At 44.6% G+C, this 13,459-nt stretch overlaps 1 protein-coding gene across 3 annotated transcripts in view; it reads left to right on the forward strand.

Annotated features, from left to right (window-relative positions):
- LOC105694562 (adenylate cyclase type 5) overlaps positions 1–13,459 on the forward strand; it is a 66,770-nt gene that overhangs the window by 41,223 nt on the left and 12,088 nt on the right. For all 3 annotated transcript variants that reach the window (XM_012415361.2, XM_012415362.2, XM_012415363.2), the window contains 3 exons: positions 4,324–4,473; positions 7,192–7,313; positions 8,609–8,701. In XM_012415361.2, the coding sequence (XP_012270784.1) occupies positions 4,324–4,473; positions 7,192–7,313; positions 8,609–8,701 (365 nt within the window). The remainder of the gene's footprint in view (positions 1–4,323; positions 4,474–7,191; positions 7,314–8,608; positions 8,702–13,459) is intronic.

Raw genomic sequence — 13,459 nt, forward strand, 5'->3', positions numbered from 1 at the left:
CGGCCACACAAGGGCAGCAAGACGAACGATTAGACCGGCCGTGAAATATTTATCGGCATAATAAACGGAGCCGCTGGCAGGACTCGGGATTGAATATTTGAGGATTCCAAAATGGCGCCTTCGGTCTGCCGGACTTTTTCCCGGCCCTCTGGCCGCGTTTTAATAATTAACCACCGGCCGGCATTCCAGGTGAAAGCACTTACTCCGACCTCCCCTGAAAGCAAAAGGTCCGACCAACGCGGGGGGATTTCAAAAAGTGGACACGCCGTGTTCCTCCGCTTGTAATTCCCCGCCATGGTCTGGAGATTTCCCCGAAATGGGGCTAAAGAAGACCCTCGTTATCCTCCCCGAGGTCCACGAGACAGTCCTCGAAGTCGCGGGAAAGCAGGAAACGAGGAAAAGTTCTCCCGAAGTTCGACGTCCCTCTCGGTATATTTGCTGCATAATACATAACCTCCAACCTACGAAACACATGCCAGGTTCTGATATGATACATTCTCAGTCTCTACTCTTCTCTCCCCTTGATTCGATGAGGAATAATTTCCTCGAGATGACTTATCTCGCAAACTTTCAAGATCCAAGATGGCGTCCCCGTAGAAATTAGATAGAGGGGTTTTTTCTTCCCCTTCTTATCGCGGTGAAAAACAAAAATGGTCAACAAGGTTATGTTTGACGGTGAGTTAATGAGCTAACATTACGCGGAGATATCCCGAAGGGTTAGGGCCAAACATTTTTTCACGTGCAAGACAAAAGAAAGCCGAAAAGCCACGACCGGAGTGGACACCCCCACGTGGAACCTACAGCTGGGAGCGACGCAGAGGCCGTTCTAACCTCATTCCGCAAACCTACGAGTAGATCAAAGCCCGACCTACGGGATGTCCTAATATTAACACACGTGCACAGACGGGGCAGGGATTTAATTAGGGAGACCAAGAGAGATGGAGAGAGGAGGGAACGCCCCTGCACGGACCAGGACACTTGCCGGCCTCGCACGAGGAGGCGTCCTAACCTCAACACGGTCCACGTAAAGAGAATTCCCGTGACCGTCAAAGGATCCACGCTTCTTGGCCTACCTATATTGACGTACATATCGGCCGATAGCATCGATTCATCGATTTTCGGCATCGAAACGGCCACCCGATTGGACGACATCCACATTGAAGTCAAAGGACGGTGGTCGCCCACGTAACAATGGATCTTCTCTAAATCTATTTAAATCGATCTCTACAGATTCAAGGATCATTCTATATATAAGACATGAAAATATTTATAAAACTTTTCTCCAAACTGGATACACGGAATTATTTGAAACTTCAGTATGTGATTACGGACGCTCTGAGAACGTGATGTTTAATCTGGAATTGTTAAAATGGATTTTTTAGAAATTTTGGGTTTCGGTATAGGTGGATGAATGTATGCAACGTGGAGTTGTTTAAAATGGAAGAAAGTGTTAGATGATGGGAAAGGAATAGTTTGGGAACCGCGGAAATTTCAGATGTTTCGTGGTCGGAAGGAACGGGCCTACCCTAATGGAGACTTCGTTTTATTCCCTGGGAAAGGAAACGTTTCTAATTTAGTTCTCCAGAGCCCTATCGAGAGGGGAGTCCCTCGAGCCTGCCAGCAGTGCTTATATCCGCCCTAAATAAAAAGGGCGAGACGTTCGCAAAACCGTAAAAGTAACGGAAGGAAGCCCATAAAAGGAGACGCCGAATCCCTTTGGCGCCGCGACGCCAATAATAGCGCCGATGGGCGTCTTACTTCCGGGAACAATAGGATCCATGGGAATCCTTTTGAACCGGCCGCCATTGTCTTTTACCTCCAGGAATGCTTACACTTCTGCTTTCTCTAACGGCCCTTTTGAAAATAAAAAAAAAAGGGATGCTTCCGGAAGGAAAAGGAAAACCTCTCTCAACCCCTGAAAAGGGTGAACTCTCGGTTTTCTCTTTCTGTATTTACTTTGGACGAAGCCACTCGAAGAGGTCTCGAAAAACCGGGCAAAGCCTTCCCGAGATGAAAGTAAATCGACGGAAACTTTCGGCGGGATAATTTGAAACTTTCATGATTTTAATAATTTTAATAATTACCCACAACTCATGGAGATCATTTTGGACGGTAGGTTTGGTTTTCCGATTCTTGCGTTACATTTAACGCCAGATTTAGTATAGTCAATTTATTTAATATAATTCATTTGTTTCTTGGCGTTTATCTATTCGAGGAAGGGGAAAGAAAATGCCGAGAAACGAATCGGTGCTCCCGTGCTACAGGATAATGGCAATTAAAAGGAGGAATTATTGCTTGGCTTGAGAATAATTGGCCAGCTCTGATCGATGCGAGCAGACGAAAAAACGGAGTAGACTAATACCGGCGATTTGCCGAACGGATCCGATCCTTTGGATTAGTTAATCCGAGCAATTAGTCAGCCGATCTCGACTTTTCACCCGAGCGAGCATCCTCCAGTCCGGCGCGACTTGCCCCGTACAAGTAATCCTCTTCCTGGACTTTCTTCCCATTAATAATCTCTCTCGATCTCCGTTTCTCTCTTTTTCCAGCAATTACCCTCGCCAAACACTTTCTCTCCGGATCGTCTCTTGATAAATTCCCCGAGAGAATTACCACTCTTAACGCGTTGCGAAATATTCCAACATTAATTACTGGTCCACACTTTTCAGATTTTTCAATACCGCACCATTTTGAATTTTTACCGCGCCATTATCACGATCGACTAGATATTCCATAACCGTTTATTATCCAATTATTTATCCCGTTGATATTTTCCAAATATAGACCATTTTGAAGAATAGCTTACGCATTATATTAATAATTCTCGCGAGAATCCTCCCTATCGTTATCGCGTTCGAGGTGGACCATTCAAGGACCTCCTGAAATTTTCCGAAGTACTCCTTACAGCATTCATATATTCATACCTTTCACATTTTTCCAGGCTGTTTCTGAGGTAAAGTAATTTTTTATTTCTTAACCTTAACGAATTTAATTACCCTCTCGACGCAATCCGGCAGCCGAATGGATCGTTTAAATGGCGCTTCCAATTCCGCGCATTTAGTAATCCCGAAACTATCAATTGACGGTGTAAAGTGAGTCATGAATCCGGTCCGAATGCTCTCAATTGGGGTGCACTTGGGTATGCAAGGGTTGTTTTAAGTGCCTTAAGGTTTAGTAGTGGGTGGACGAGCCCGGTCCTCTTCGGTCCACGGTGTGTTTATTGGATCGTGCAACCCGAAGGGAGACTGCGCTCTAAAAATAGGGGACACGAGCGAATGGCTTTGTGTCTGACAAGTGCGCCTCCGCGTTTACGTCGATTTGCGTGGATTTACGTCCGTTTACGTATGCGCACCCTGCGGCCAGTAAATATAAATATTCCAGAGACCCGTCAAGGTTGGCCCCAGAAATGGCGAACTCGTCAGCCCCGCAGTTCCCACGACCCTGCAAACGATCCTCCGACTACACATTAAAAAATTCAAAAATTACCCCCCCCCCCCTCCTTCTCAGTAATTGTCTAGACATTGTAGTTATACAGCTTATTTGAAAATATCAGAATTATCTCCAGGGATGTCCCCGAATTTAAATATCGAATTAATTCCACCCTCTCCCTCGTTATTAATAATTCTTTAAAGAGGCGACCTTTCGCGCTCCGAGCGACCCTGAATTCTCGTTAATAAAAATTCAAGAAAGAACCCCCCCAATTTGAGAAAAATTGCACCCTGTAGGTCCACATCCCTCGTTCCTGATAATTATTTTCAGAGGCGACCTTCCCTGTTCCTCGCAACCCTCTAACCTCGTGGTTAAGAATTCTAAAAAATTGCCCCCTCCCCCTCGTTGCTAATTATTATTTACCCTCACTGACGTATTCACGTCCACGTCTTGTTTAATGCCGAAGAAGACGACAAAAGGTATGATCGCTCTTAATTAGTCCCCGAGTTAATGAAGCGGATACTTCGAGGCGTACAAAGGGGGTCGTATCTACTTTGGGTGGATTTGCTTTATTTTTGGCCCAAGCCAGATGAAGCGTCTCGGTGACCCTCGGCTATGATAAGAGATAACAAGGATTCGAGGAGTTACCATTTTGGACGCGTTTTCGGTGGAAATAAAAATAATCTACATCGAAATTAAATTTTCACATGATCCATTGAACCATTAAGACTATCTGAGAACCATGACAACCATGGCTGACAATGTGAGGTAGGGTGACAACTGATTGTCAGGGTTAATTACTCTCGTCAGATTTATGCTGATTTATTAATCGAAGTTTCCAGCCTATCGGCTTGGATTTTCCTGGATAACCATCCGGGTAACCATTTGTTCCAGCTGCTGAGCTCCATGGTCGTGGTCGGAGGAACCAACGTGGCCGGCGCCTTGACCCATCATCCTCGAGAATTGGCGCAACGTCAAGCGTTTTTGGAAACTCGTCAGTGCGTCGAGGCGAGACTAACGACGCAACGAGAAAACCAGCAACAGGTTCGTCAAATCGAGCACCCCTTTCGCTTCTTTCCTCGTTTCTTTCCTCCCGTCTCGCGAATAATGTCCGCCATTCTTCCCTAAAGTGGAGGCCTCTTCGCGATTGTGGACACGACTCCGCCACTTTTTACCCTTTCACCCCTTTTCCACTTTTGACACCTTCCTCGGTTTACGCGTGATCTCCGCCAACCCCCAAAAGTGAAAAGTTAAGATCATACATTTGAAGAAAAATTTATCCGTTATTATATATAATAAATATTAGCGTCAACTTCATAGGTTAATTTTTTATTCCCGCAAGTTATTCACCCTTTCTTTACGGGAAGAAAAAATTCGGTAGGGAAGGAGATGACGAGGAAAGGTGATTTTTCCAACGATTCTGAAATTTTAACTGGAGATAAAAAATTACCGGGGAAAGGGGAAAACCATTCTCTTCCTCTTTTTTTTTTTTTATTTTTATTTCTGTGGGAGGAGAACGTTGCCGCTCGGAGGGAATCTGGTTAAGGAACGATCCATTGAGAGAAAGGGCGGATCCTTTCCTCGGTTAGTGGGTTGTTCTTTTCTCCAAAGGGGTGGAAAAACCAACCGAGCCGAGCCGATGGGATATCCCAGGACGAAGAATCGGCGCGGGCGGAAATCTCTTCGGGAAATGGGAATTAGTTTCCCGGGGGTTGGTGGAATCCTATTACCAGGGAACGATACTCGGCGTCGAATTCCCCTCATATTTTCTTGTTTTCGCGGGGAAAAGAAAGGAGTAAATACTCCTCCGAGCTCGCGCACATCGCATTGCATGCATCCGATCTATCGACATGATACATGGGATTCCGCGCTTTCAGGAAATGAAAACCACCCGAAGATTCATCCCCCTCGCGTCATGGAAATTCCCCTTTCGAGAATTTTTCATTCCCCCCATCTACGACACTAACACTGAAAATGAAAATATCTTTGCAAGGTCTCTTTTTAGAAATTTACTCTCCACGAAAATCCACCTTGCCAAGAGTCCCAAAAAACACAAAGGACGCTCTTATTCTAGGAATATTATATATAGCAAGGTCGCTTTGATACCGAGATGTGTCCTCGGATAGGTTGTTAATTAATGCCTTTATCAATTATTTATGAAACGGTCAGTGTCGAGGCAAGGCCCCTGAATATTCATGGGCCAAGCTGCAGGATGAGCCTCCACACCCGCGACGTAACACTCGACGCGTTTCGATCCGACGTGAATACGCGCCCTAATGTGAGGACTGCCCTTGTCGCCTCGACGAGAAATATTCAGTTCGGTATTAACATCGGAGCGACACGTCGCGCGGCTCCAGGGGAAACGCGCACCTGATTGGTCGGCCAGGAATAAGCCGCCCGCTGATTGGCGACTAAGCGGTCCAGGAATCGAGCGGCGCCAGATCGCCTCTGGGACCAGCCGCACAGTTTGCTCGGGCTTTAAAGCTTGTCTCTCGAGTAAAAATAACGATATTAATCCCTCAAAAGCTCGCACGGACAAGGACGCTTATCAAGTTAGAAATCCTAATCTTACCGGCAATTTGGAATTACGTTCGAGTAAAAATAACGATATTAATCCCGCGAAAGCTCGCACGGACAAGGACGCTTATCAAGTTAGAAATTCTAATCTTACCGGCAATTTGGAATTACGTTATATCGAAAGTCGGCATTATCCATTAACAATGAACGTACCGTTTTAATATCCCGAGTATCGCGATGGTCTGACAAGATTAATGAAGTTATAATTAATAAACGCCCTGGTAAGCTGGAAATTCCGGGAAATCGACGTCGATTTCGTTTGTCGGGGTCAGAGGATGCCTGTGTTATCACGGAAACATGGCGCAGAGATACGCGCGATAATTGCAGGTGGAGGGATCCACAAAGGTCGACGTGCTCGGACACGGCGATCGCCCTCGTTGTTCGTAATTGGGACAAATGGAAAATCTGATCGCCAGTCGGGGCCGAGGACAATTATTTAATGAAAAGAAACGAGAGACGACCGAGCTGGGAAAGCTCCAAACAGGACCCTCCACCATGCCTCCGGCTAGGACTTTGAGGGAAATCCATTAAGCGCGAAGCGTTTCGACGAACGGGAGCTTCCAGGATACAGTAGAAAGGATTTTCGGGACCCTCTCGTATTAAGCCTGCCAGGGGGGACGCTTTAAAAATGGAAACAATGCGCCACCTCTGGAATTTCGCGGCTATTTTTAAGGGGCTGTTTTTTTAACCACCTTCATTTTTTAAGGGCCTCTCTCCCAAGCCCGGCCGTTTTTTAAGCGCGGCTTTTAGAGCGCCGCTTTTAAATTAATCGCCAGTTTCCTCGGGATTGTAGTTAACGATAAATCTACGGAAACTTGAAAAAGCTCCCGGGAAGAATTGAGAAATATCGGAGTTTCCGAGGTATTTCGTACTTTTACAATCGAGGATGCGGAGAGACCACGAGGGAATTCCTTTTTGAAATAACTTTGTTTATGATTTTAATTTTCTTTTGAGATCGGGCATCAAATTATGTTTTACCCCCGCCTCAAGGATTTCGTTCTTGCATCCTTTCTCGACAATTGGCAATTACAGAGGCAAAGTCCTTAAGACCACTTTTCCACTTCTCGGGGCACTTTTCGCGTTCGCGGAGACGCTTTCCCGGGGTCTTCCTTTTCTCAAGCTTTCATTATTCCCATACCGAGGGGCTTTGAATCGGCCGAGGTGAAAAATAAACCTTCTCCACAGGAGCGGCTTTTATTAAGCGTACTGCCGAGACACGTGGCCATGGAAATGAAGGCAGACATCGCCGGGAAACCGAAGGACACCATGTTCCACAAGATCTATATCCAGAGGCACGAGAACGTCAGGTGAGTAATACTCACCGAAGTACAATGATGTACGATTTATATTACCCAACAATTGCATTTGACATTTTATCCCAACCGCGACGTACTTCCGACATTCGGTGGCAAGTGTTAAACAGATGCATCTCTCCTCTCTAATGCCGGGCTAAATATACATATCTGCATAAATTCAAAATCGAGCGCGACGAATTATATGGGTTAACCCTTCACCGCATAATGGCGCGTATGTGGCACGTACCGGTTACCGCGTTATAACAATACAATTATCGCCGGTGAATTATCGACAGATGACAATCTGTGCTCGACAGGCCCGAAAGTGGGAATATTACGCGGTAATATTATACCGCGGATTAATAATATCTACTTGAGTAGGTACTCACAGCAAAACTCACCCCTAAATGCAGAAAATTCTTTTAAGCACTTCTTCGTCGATACTCCCCTTTTTTGACATTTTCTAACCATTAGAGGACATTCTACATATCTCTTTACATCAACATTTTGCGAAGTGGAACTTATCACTTCATGCCAATCGCATATAAAAAATTGGAAACGAAAAGTGAAACGGTAATGTGATTTTTTTATGCAGTTAAATACTAATTATATCCATCTTTAAGTGTTTGCATCAGTGTTAGTGCGATATTCTCTCGATTGATTATTGACGTTTGAAGTAAAAAAAAAGAGATTTCATTTCCAGTGCGGAAGATAGCCACGTAGTTTTTTTTTTTTACATTTAGAGGGTGGAAGAATAGCACGTGGAATGGTGAGGATTTTTTTCTTTGGTGCCCCAGACAATTTTCAAGAAGGCATTTTCGAAGATTTACAGCGGTCTCACGTCCGTTCGAATGACTCGCTGAGTAAGCTGTCCGATTTAGTTCTGTACTCCCCTAGGATGCCCCTAGGATGCCCCTAGGATCGTAAAAGGGATTCGTCCTGCCCTCGTTACCTTTATCACCACACGGCCGACCTCGAAAGTGTCACCGTGGGCATCTTTTTTCTTTATTCTTCTCATTCTATTTCGCCCTGAACTGACCAGCTAAAATTCTAAAGAAAATTTCCCGGTCGACTGACCTCCCAAGTGTCACTTTTATATCACCTTAAAAATCTATTAGATCGTTACGAGTCTCGATAAAAATGTGGATATCGGTTTTACGAGTTATTATAAGAAAGTATATTAAATTCAACGTTTTATGTATGGGAGAGGTGCACAAAAAGTTTGTTAAGCGTCGCTGGATAATTCTTTGCCGTTAGAAAATATTGAAGTTCATGGATTAAGGTCGATCTTTTTTCCTCCTTTTCAGCATCCTCTTCGCCGATATCTGCGGTTTCACGTCTCTCTCCGATCAGTGCACGGCGGAGGAACTGGTGAGGCTTTTGAACGAGCTTTTCGCAAGGTAAGACAAACAGAAGTAACCCAACTCCGAGAATGGGAAAAGTCGGGAGGAAGAAGTTTCCCTCCACCGCGAAGTTCTAGGTGGAATACCCTCGACTCTTCCCTTCATACGGCGTGATTGAAGTTCCTCTCTTCTCCGCCTCAGTACCCCACTTCGAAAAATCACTTTCTACGGGATCTTGTCTTTGCCCCGCGCCTGAAAGGACTGAAGACCATGAAAAGGGGTAAAAAAGACACGGACACTTCCACGTGGCCCACAGGACCACGTCTTATAAAATACGAGCGCCATTTTGGAGTCCTTTGAAGTTTCAAATAATTCGGTGCACTCGTTATCAATTCTTATTTTTCACGGTATTAAATTAAACCATCCACGGGGCAATTTCGCGGGTTATTAATGAGGTCAATAATCAAACGAAGATCCTGAAATAAATTGGCCGGCATTCTCGACATGCTTCACTCCACCAAGGGGCTTCGACAAATGGAGCTTTTCGGAGTACAGTAAGCCGGCCTGTTTGTCGCGATAGACCTCGCAGAGGATGCTGATGACACCGAAGTTACCCGAGTCTTTCATGCATATTCCTTTCATGTTGCCGAGCAGCGCCCTCGTCATTTCGCAATATCTCCTTCCCCCTTTTTTCCCTCCCTTTTTCTCTTTCTTCCCCGGAGAGGTTGGTGCTTGCCGGCTCTCCGTAAAAGGGGACGAGGCGCCGTCCTTTCAAACGACTCGAGTAATACAATTTTCCTGTATTTCCGAGCGTGAAACCAAGACGAAGGGATTTTCCCAAATTTTCCGCCGAATAATCCGGATCTCCCACCCCTCGACGAAAATTCCCACCGCTTTTCCGCGTTGGGTTAAGTTCCGAGCCAGACACATTTAAGCAAGGACGAAAGAGACGGTGTTTCTTAATTCGACAACAAAATACCACCAATGTTACTAGAGCCCTAAAATATAAAACAATTAATATATAAACCGATATAAAATATTAGAAGTTTTCAAAGAATTCATGCAATAGAGATTTAAATCGTATGTTTTGCCTCCCACTATTACAAGATTGTAATTTATTACAATTAGGTGAGACATCATTCGTGAGCATTTATGCGCCGGAATTAATCCAGTAGCGGTGAAATATTTCCCGACACTTTGAGAGATGACATCTGGGAGATAAATTTATTTCCGCGTTACCTTCCGAACGTTTCGCTCCCTTTTCGCAAAGGGTCGCGCCGCTAAGGCGCAAAATTGTCGGGAGGGGTTCCATGTCGAAAGAGGCCTCGGGTCTTCTACGACTCCCATGGGCCAGGAAATTGAAAAGTTATGGGACGGATCAATAGGGAACTCCCTCAAATTAAGGAGGCTGTTTACGAGCACTTTCCCACGGGCATAACCCCGAATAACACGGACTCTGTAATAAGCGACTCCGGCATAAAACAACCTTAACGGACGCCTCGATCGCCTTAACGCCGGATAACCAGAAACAATTACCCTAACTTATGGCTTGCAAATAATTAGACATTCCCGCTTAACCCACCGCAATAATTCCATTCGTTCCACCGATATCGCGAGAATACAAAAATTGGATAACGCGAGACTTGATATTTTTATTTCACTTATTCCGCAATAAGTGTCAATAATTGACCGAAAGAATAACGCACTAATATCGACTATAATGTTTTCATGCCAATTACCGCGACAGTCAATGCAAAGTAAGGAAATATAAGTGTTTCACTTTTCGTTTCGTGGGAATTATCGACTCTCCTTTGGCATAAAAATAAGCGACCGGGAAGGAATCGAGTTATTGAAATCCGTCGAGCAGAATTTCCCGGCAGGATATCGTTTTAGCTGGCAAAAAAGGGAAAAAGGAAAAAAAGAAGAAAGGACCGCCGACATTTCTACTCGCCGGCACAATCGCTGTATCGACGGCGTTTCATTTCCCTCCGTGTCGGAACCATTGAGGAAATAAATGGGAAACGCGAAGAGCTTTTCGGAACGACCTTTAATACGATTACCCTTACGCTGTCGCACTTGAAGGCAACCTCGACCTTCGTTCGCTAAGGACCGTTAAGGTCCCACCCTTATCCTATTTACGTGACTGGTAACCTCCCTCGCCTGTACCGGATGTCTCCTATTAATAGCCGACACTACCCTGGGGGAGCTTTAAATTTAAACTGCAAGCACTACATTTCTCACGTCGATTAAAGGTGGGAACCCCTGCATTATTAGCGCCCTCGGAGGGAGGAAATATCCCTCCCACCTCGAGGCACGACGTGTGGATTGCAATCGATACTCGAAGTGCATTCAAGTGAAGAAGTCCCCTACACTCGACTGCGTTAAATTATCCGAAACGTGGAAACGAGACTCGAAACCGCAAGAATGCACTCTGAAATTTTCTGCCATTTTTACAAACAATTCCTGGAGCAAATTTCGCAAAGTTCTAACATTTTTATTAAATGGACTCTTTGGTTGGACGTATGGATTGCAATCGATACTCGAAGTGCATTCAAGTGAAGAAGTCCCCTACACCCGACTGCGTTAAATTATCCGAAACGTGGAAACGAGAGTCGAAACCGCGAGAATGCACTCTGAAATTTTCTGCCATTTTTACAAACAATTCCTGGAGCAAATTTCGCAAAGTTCTAACATTTTTATTAAATGGACTCTTTGGTTGGACTCATTTTCCCGTGGTCGGTGATGTTTTTCCTTTTAACCGGGAATTTTTCAACGAATTCGTCCGCACCCCTTTTCAGCCGCCCTGAATTCCGTTTCGAGGGATTCCTGTCCACATTTTGTCCGATTGCTTGCCAGTTGATGGCGATGAAGAGCCGTTTAAACGCGGCAGTAGTGCGCTCTGAATTTGGTGGCGATAAATTCAATTTTCAACGCCCAGTGCGGCACTTCGAGAGATTTGATTTATGAGGACCACCCGATACATTGTGGGTATATTCATGTACACATACACACGTATATGTATCCCGCGATTGTTTCTCCTCGGCTATAGTTGACGTCACACGCGAGGGCGACGATATCCGTAACGATTTCTGCCCGTGGAAACGAAAAATGAAACGCAGGGATGCATCGCGCTTTTAAGTCCCGTCGTTTATGTTCTCTCTTTTCCGAATAAATTATCACGACTCCGAGGAAATTTTCCATTCAATTTATCTCAGCTTATATGAGTGAAATAATTATTCTTTGAAGTAATAAAATATTTCTTTGGTTCAATGACATTTTTTGGTCGGTGCACTTTCGATCGATCGGGCAGACCAAGTCGTTGTTCGTTTCAGCCCTTTGCCGGATATTTATGAAAAAAATTAATCGAGTAATGTCCGGTCGAAACCCAATATTTGATATCCCGCCGGGAGATTTCGAGATCGATAAATCGAATCTGCGGGTTTTATTTGCGAACGTGACGGCTGACCATAGCGCGGCGTTTCCACTTAGGGCACTTGGACTGAGCAAACCGATCGAAACTTTTCAATACTTTCCCTCCCGTCCTGAGAGATTGATTGCTCCACTTTTGTTTGCAATACTCGACGGAAAAATCAACCCTTGTCTCCAATCTCCGGGACTGAAAATATTTTCCGGGATAACTTGGCGCCTGAGGAAAAATGAGCTCCTCCACTTGTTGACCCAAACGATACCAATCCCTGTGTCATCCGATAAACGGAATAAGTGTACACAAATTTACAGTAATTACAGATAAAGTGTACTCTGCCTATCTAACTCGTAAATCGGATTCCAAATCGACGAAATGAACTCCGAGGTTGCCCTAAGCGAGTCTGAAATTTCTAATAAATGTCCTTTTTTTATTTCTAATTTTTACGCGCCGCCGCCTGGTTTTCCTCGGCATTTCCTGTCACTTCGACGTGCTGCACTTGAACAAGTACACGACAAGTGCGATATTATCCGAAAAGAACGTGCAGCCTCACTCCAAGGGCCATTATCCGGTTGAAAGTTTCAGAACGCGGAAATTGTGTCGCGGTTGTACCGATGTACGTGCTTCATCTCCTCCACTTTCTTCCCACTTTTCCGCTTTTCCGTCCCGACGTGGTCGTAGATGCTTGTCCGTTGGTCCAGACATTCGAGTTTACATCCGACATCCGGTTTTACTACGGAGATTCGCCTTCGTGTGTGCTTTCTCGAGGAGCTCGATCTTAACTCTCTGTTCTCCATTCCTTGGTCCTTGGCTGGAAGGACTGACAGGAAACGTCGATTGTTAGACCGGAAACTCCTCCAGGGCCATGAAGAACTGCCTCAACTTCGTTTTGCACGGCTTTAAATTCAATCGTCTCGAGGCTCTCTTTTTATTTGCGAACGTGACGTCTGACCGCACCGAGAGGTTTCCCCTTAAGTTTCTCGACATCGTCGAACGAATTGATCGCGGCTTTTTATTTTTCCTTTCCGGCTATTCGAGGTATTTCGAGGGGGACATTTTCGACCTCGAGCCAAGAGGCTCTTTGATGGACTTTAAATTTCCATTAATGATCCTTAATAATTTATAAAACTCCCTAAAAAATAAATTAATATATATAATTTTGAAAACTCCCTAAAAATGGAAATACCAATTGAAACAAAATGCTCCATGGCGACTTTATGGAGCGTAATGGACTTTAAATTTCCATTAATGATTCTTCATAGATAATGAAATGTTACCTGTAAAGTCGAATGTATTAAATTCTCTAGAAATAAGAATGGCGATAGAATATAAATATGTAATATCATTTTATCGTCAATATTTCATCGTTATCATATTACATCCGTTTATTG

The sequence above is a fragment of the Orussus abietinus genome, unplaced genomic scaffold (assembly GCF_000612105.2).
Source record: "Orussus abietinus isolate OABI.00-Male unplaced genomic scaffold, Oabi_2.0 scaffold20, whole genome shotgun sequence".
Classification (NCBI taxonomy): Eukaryota; Metazoa; Arthropoda; class Insecta; order Hymenoptera; family Orussidae; genus Orussus; species Orussus abietinus.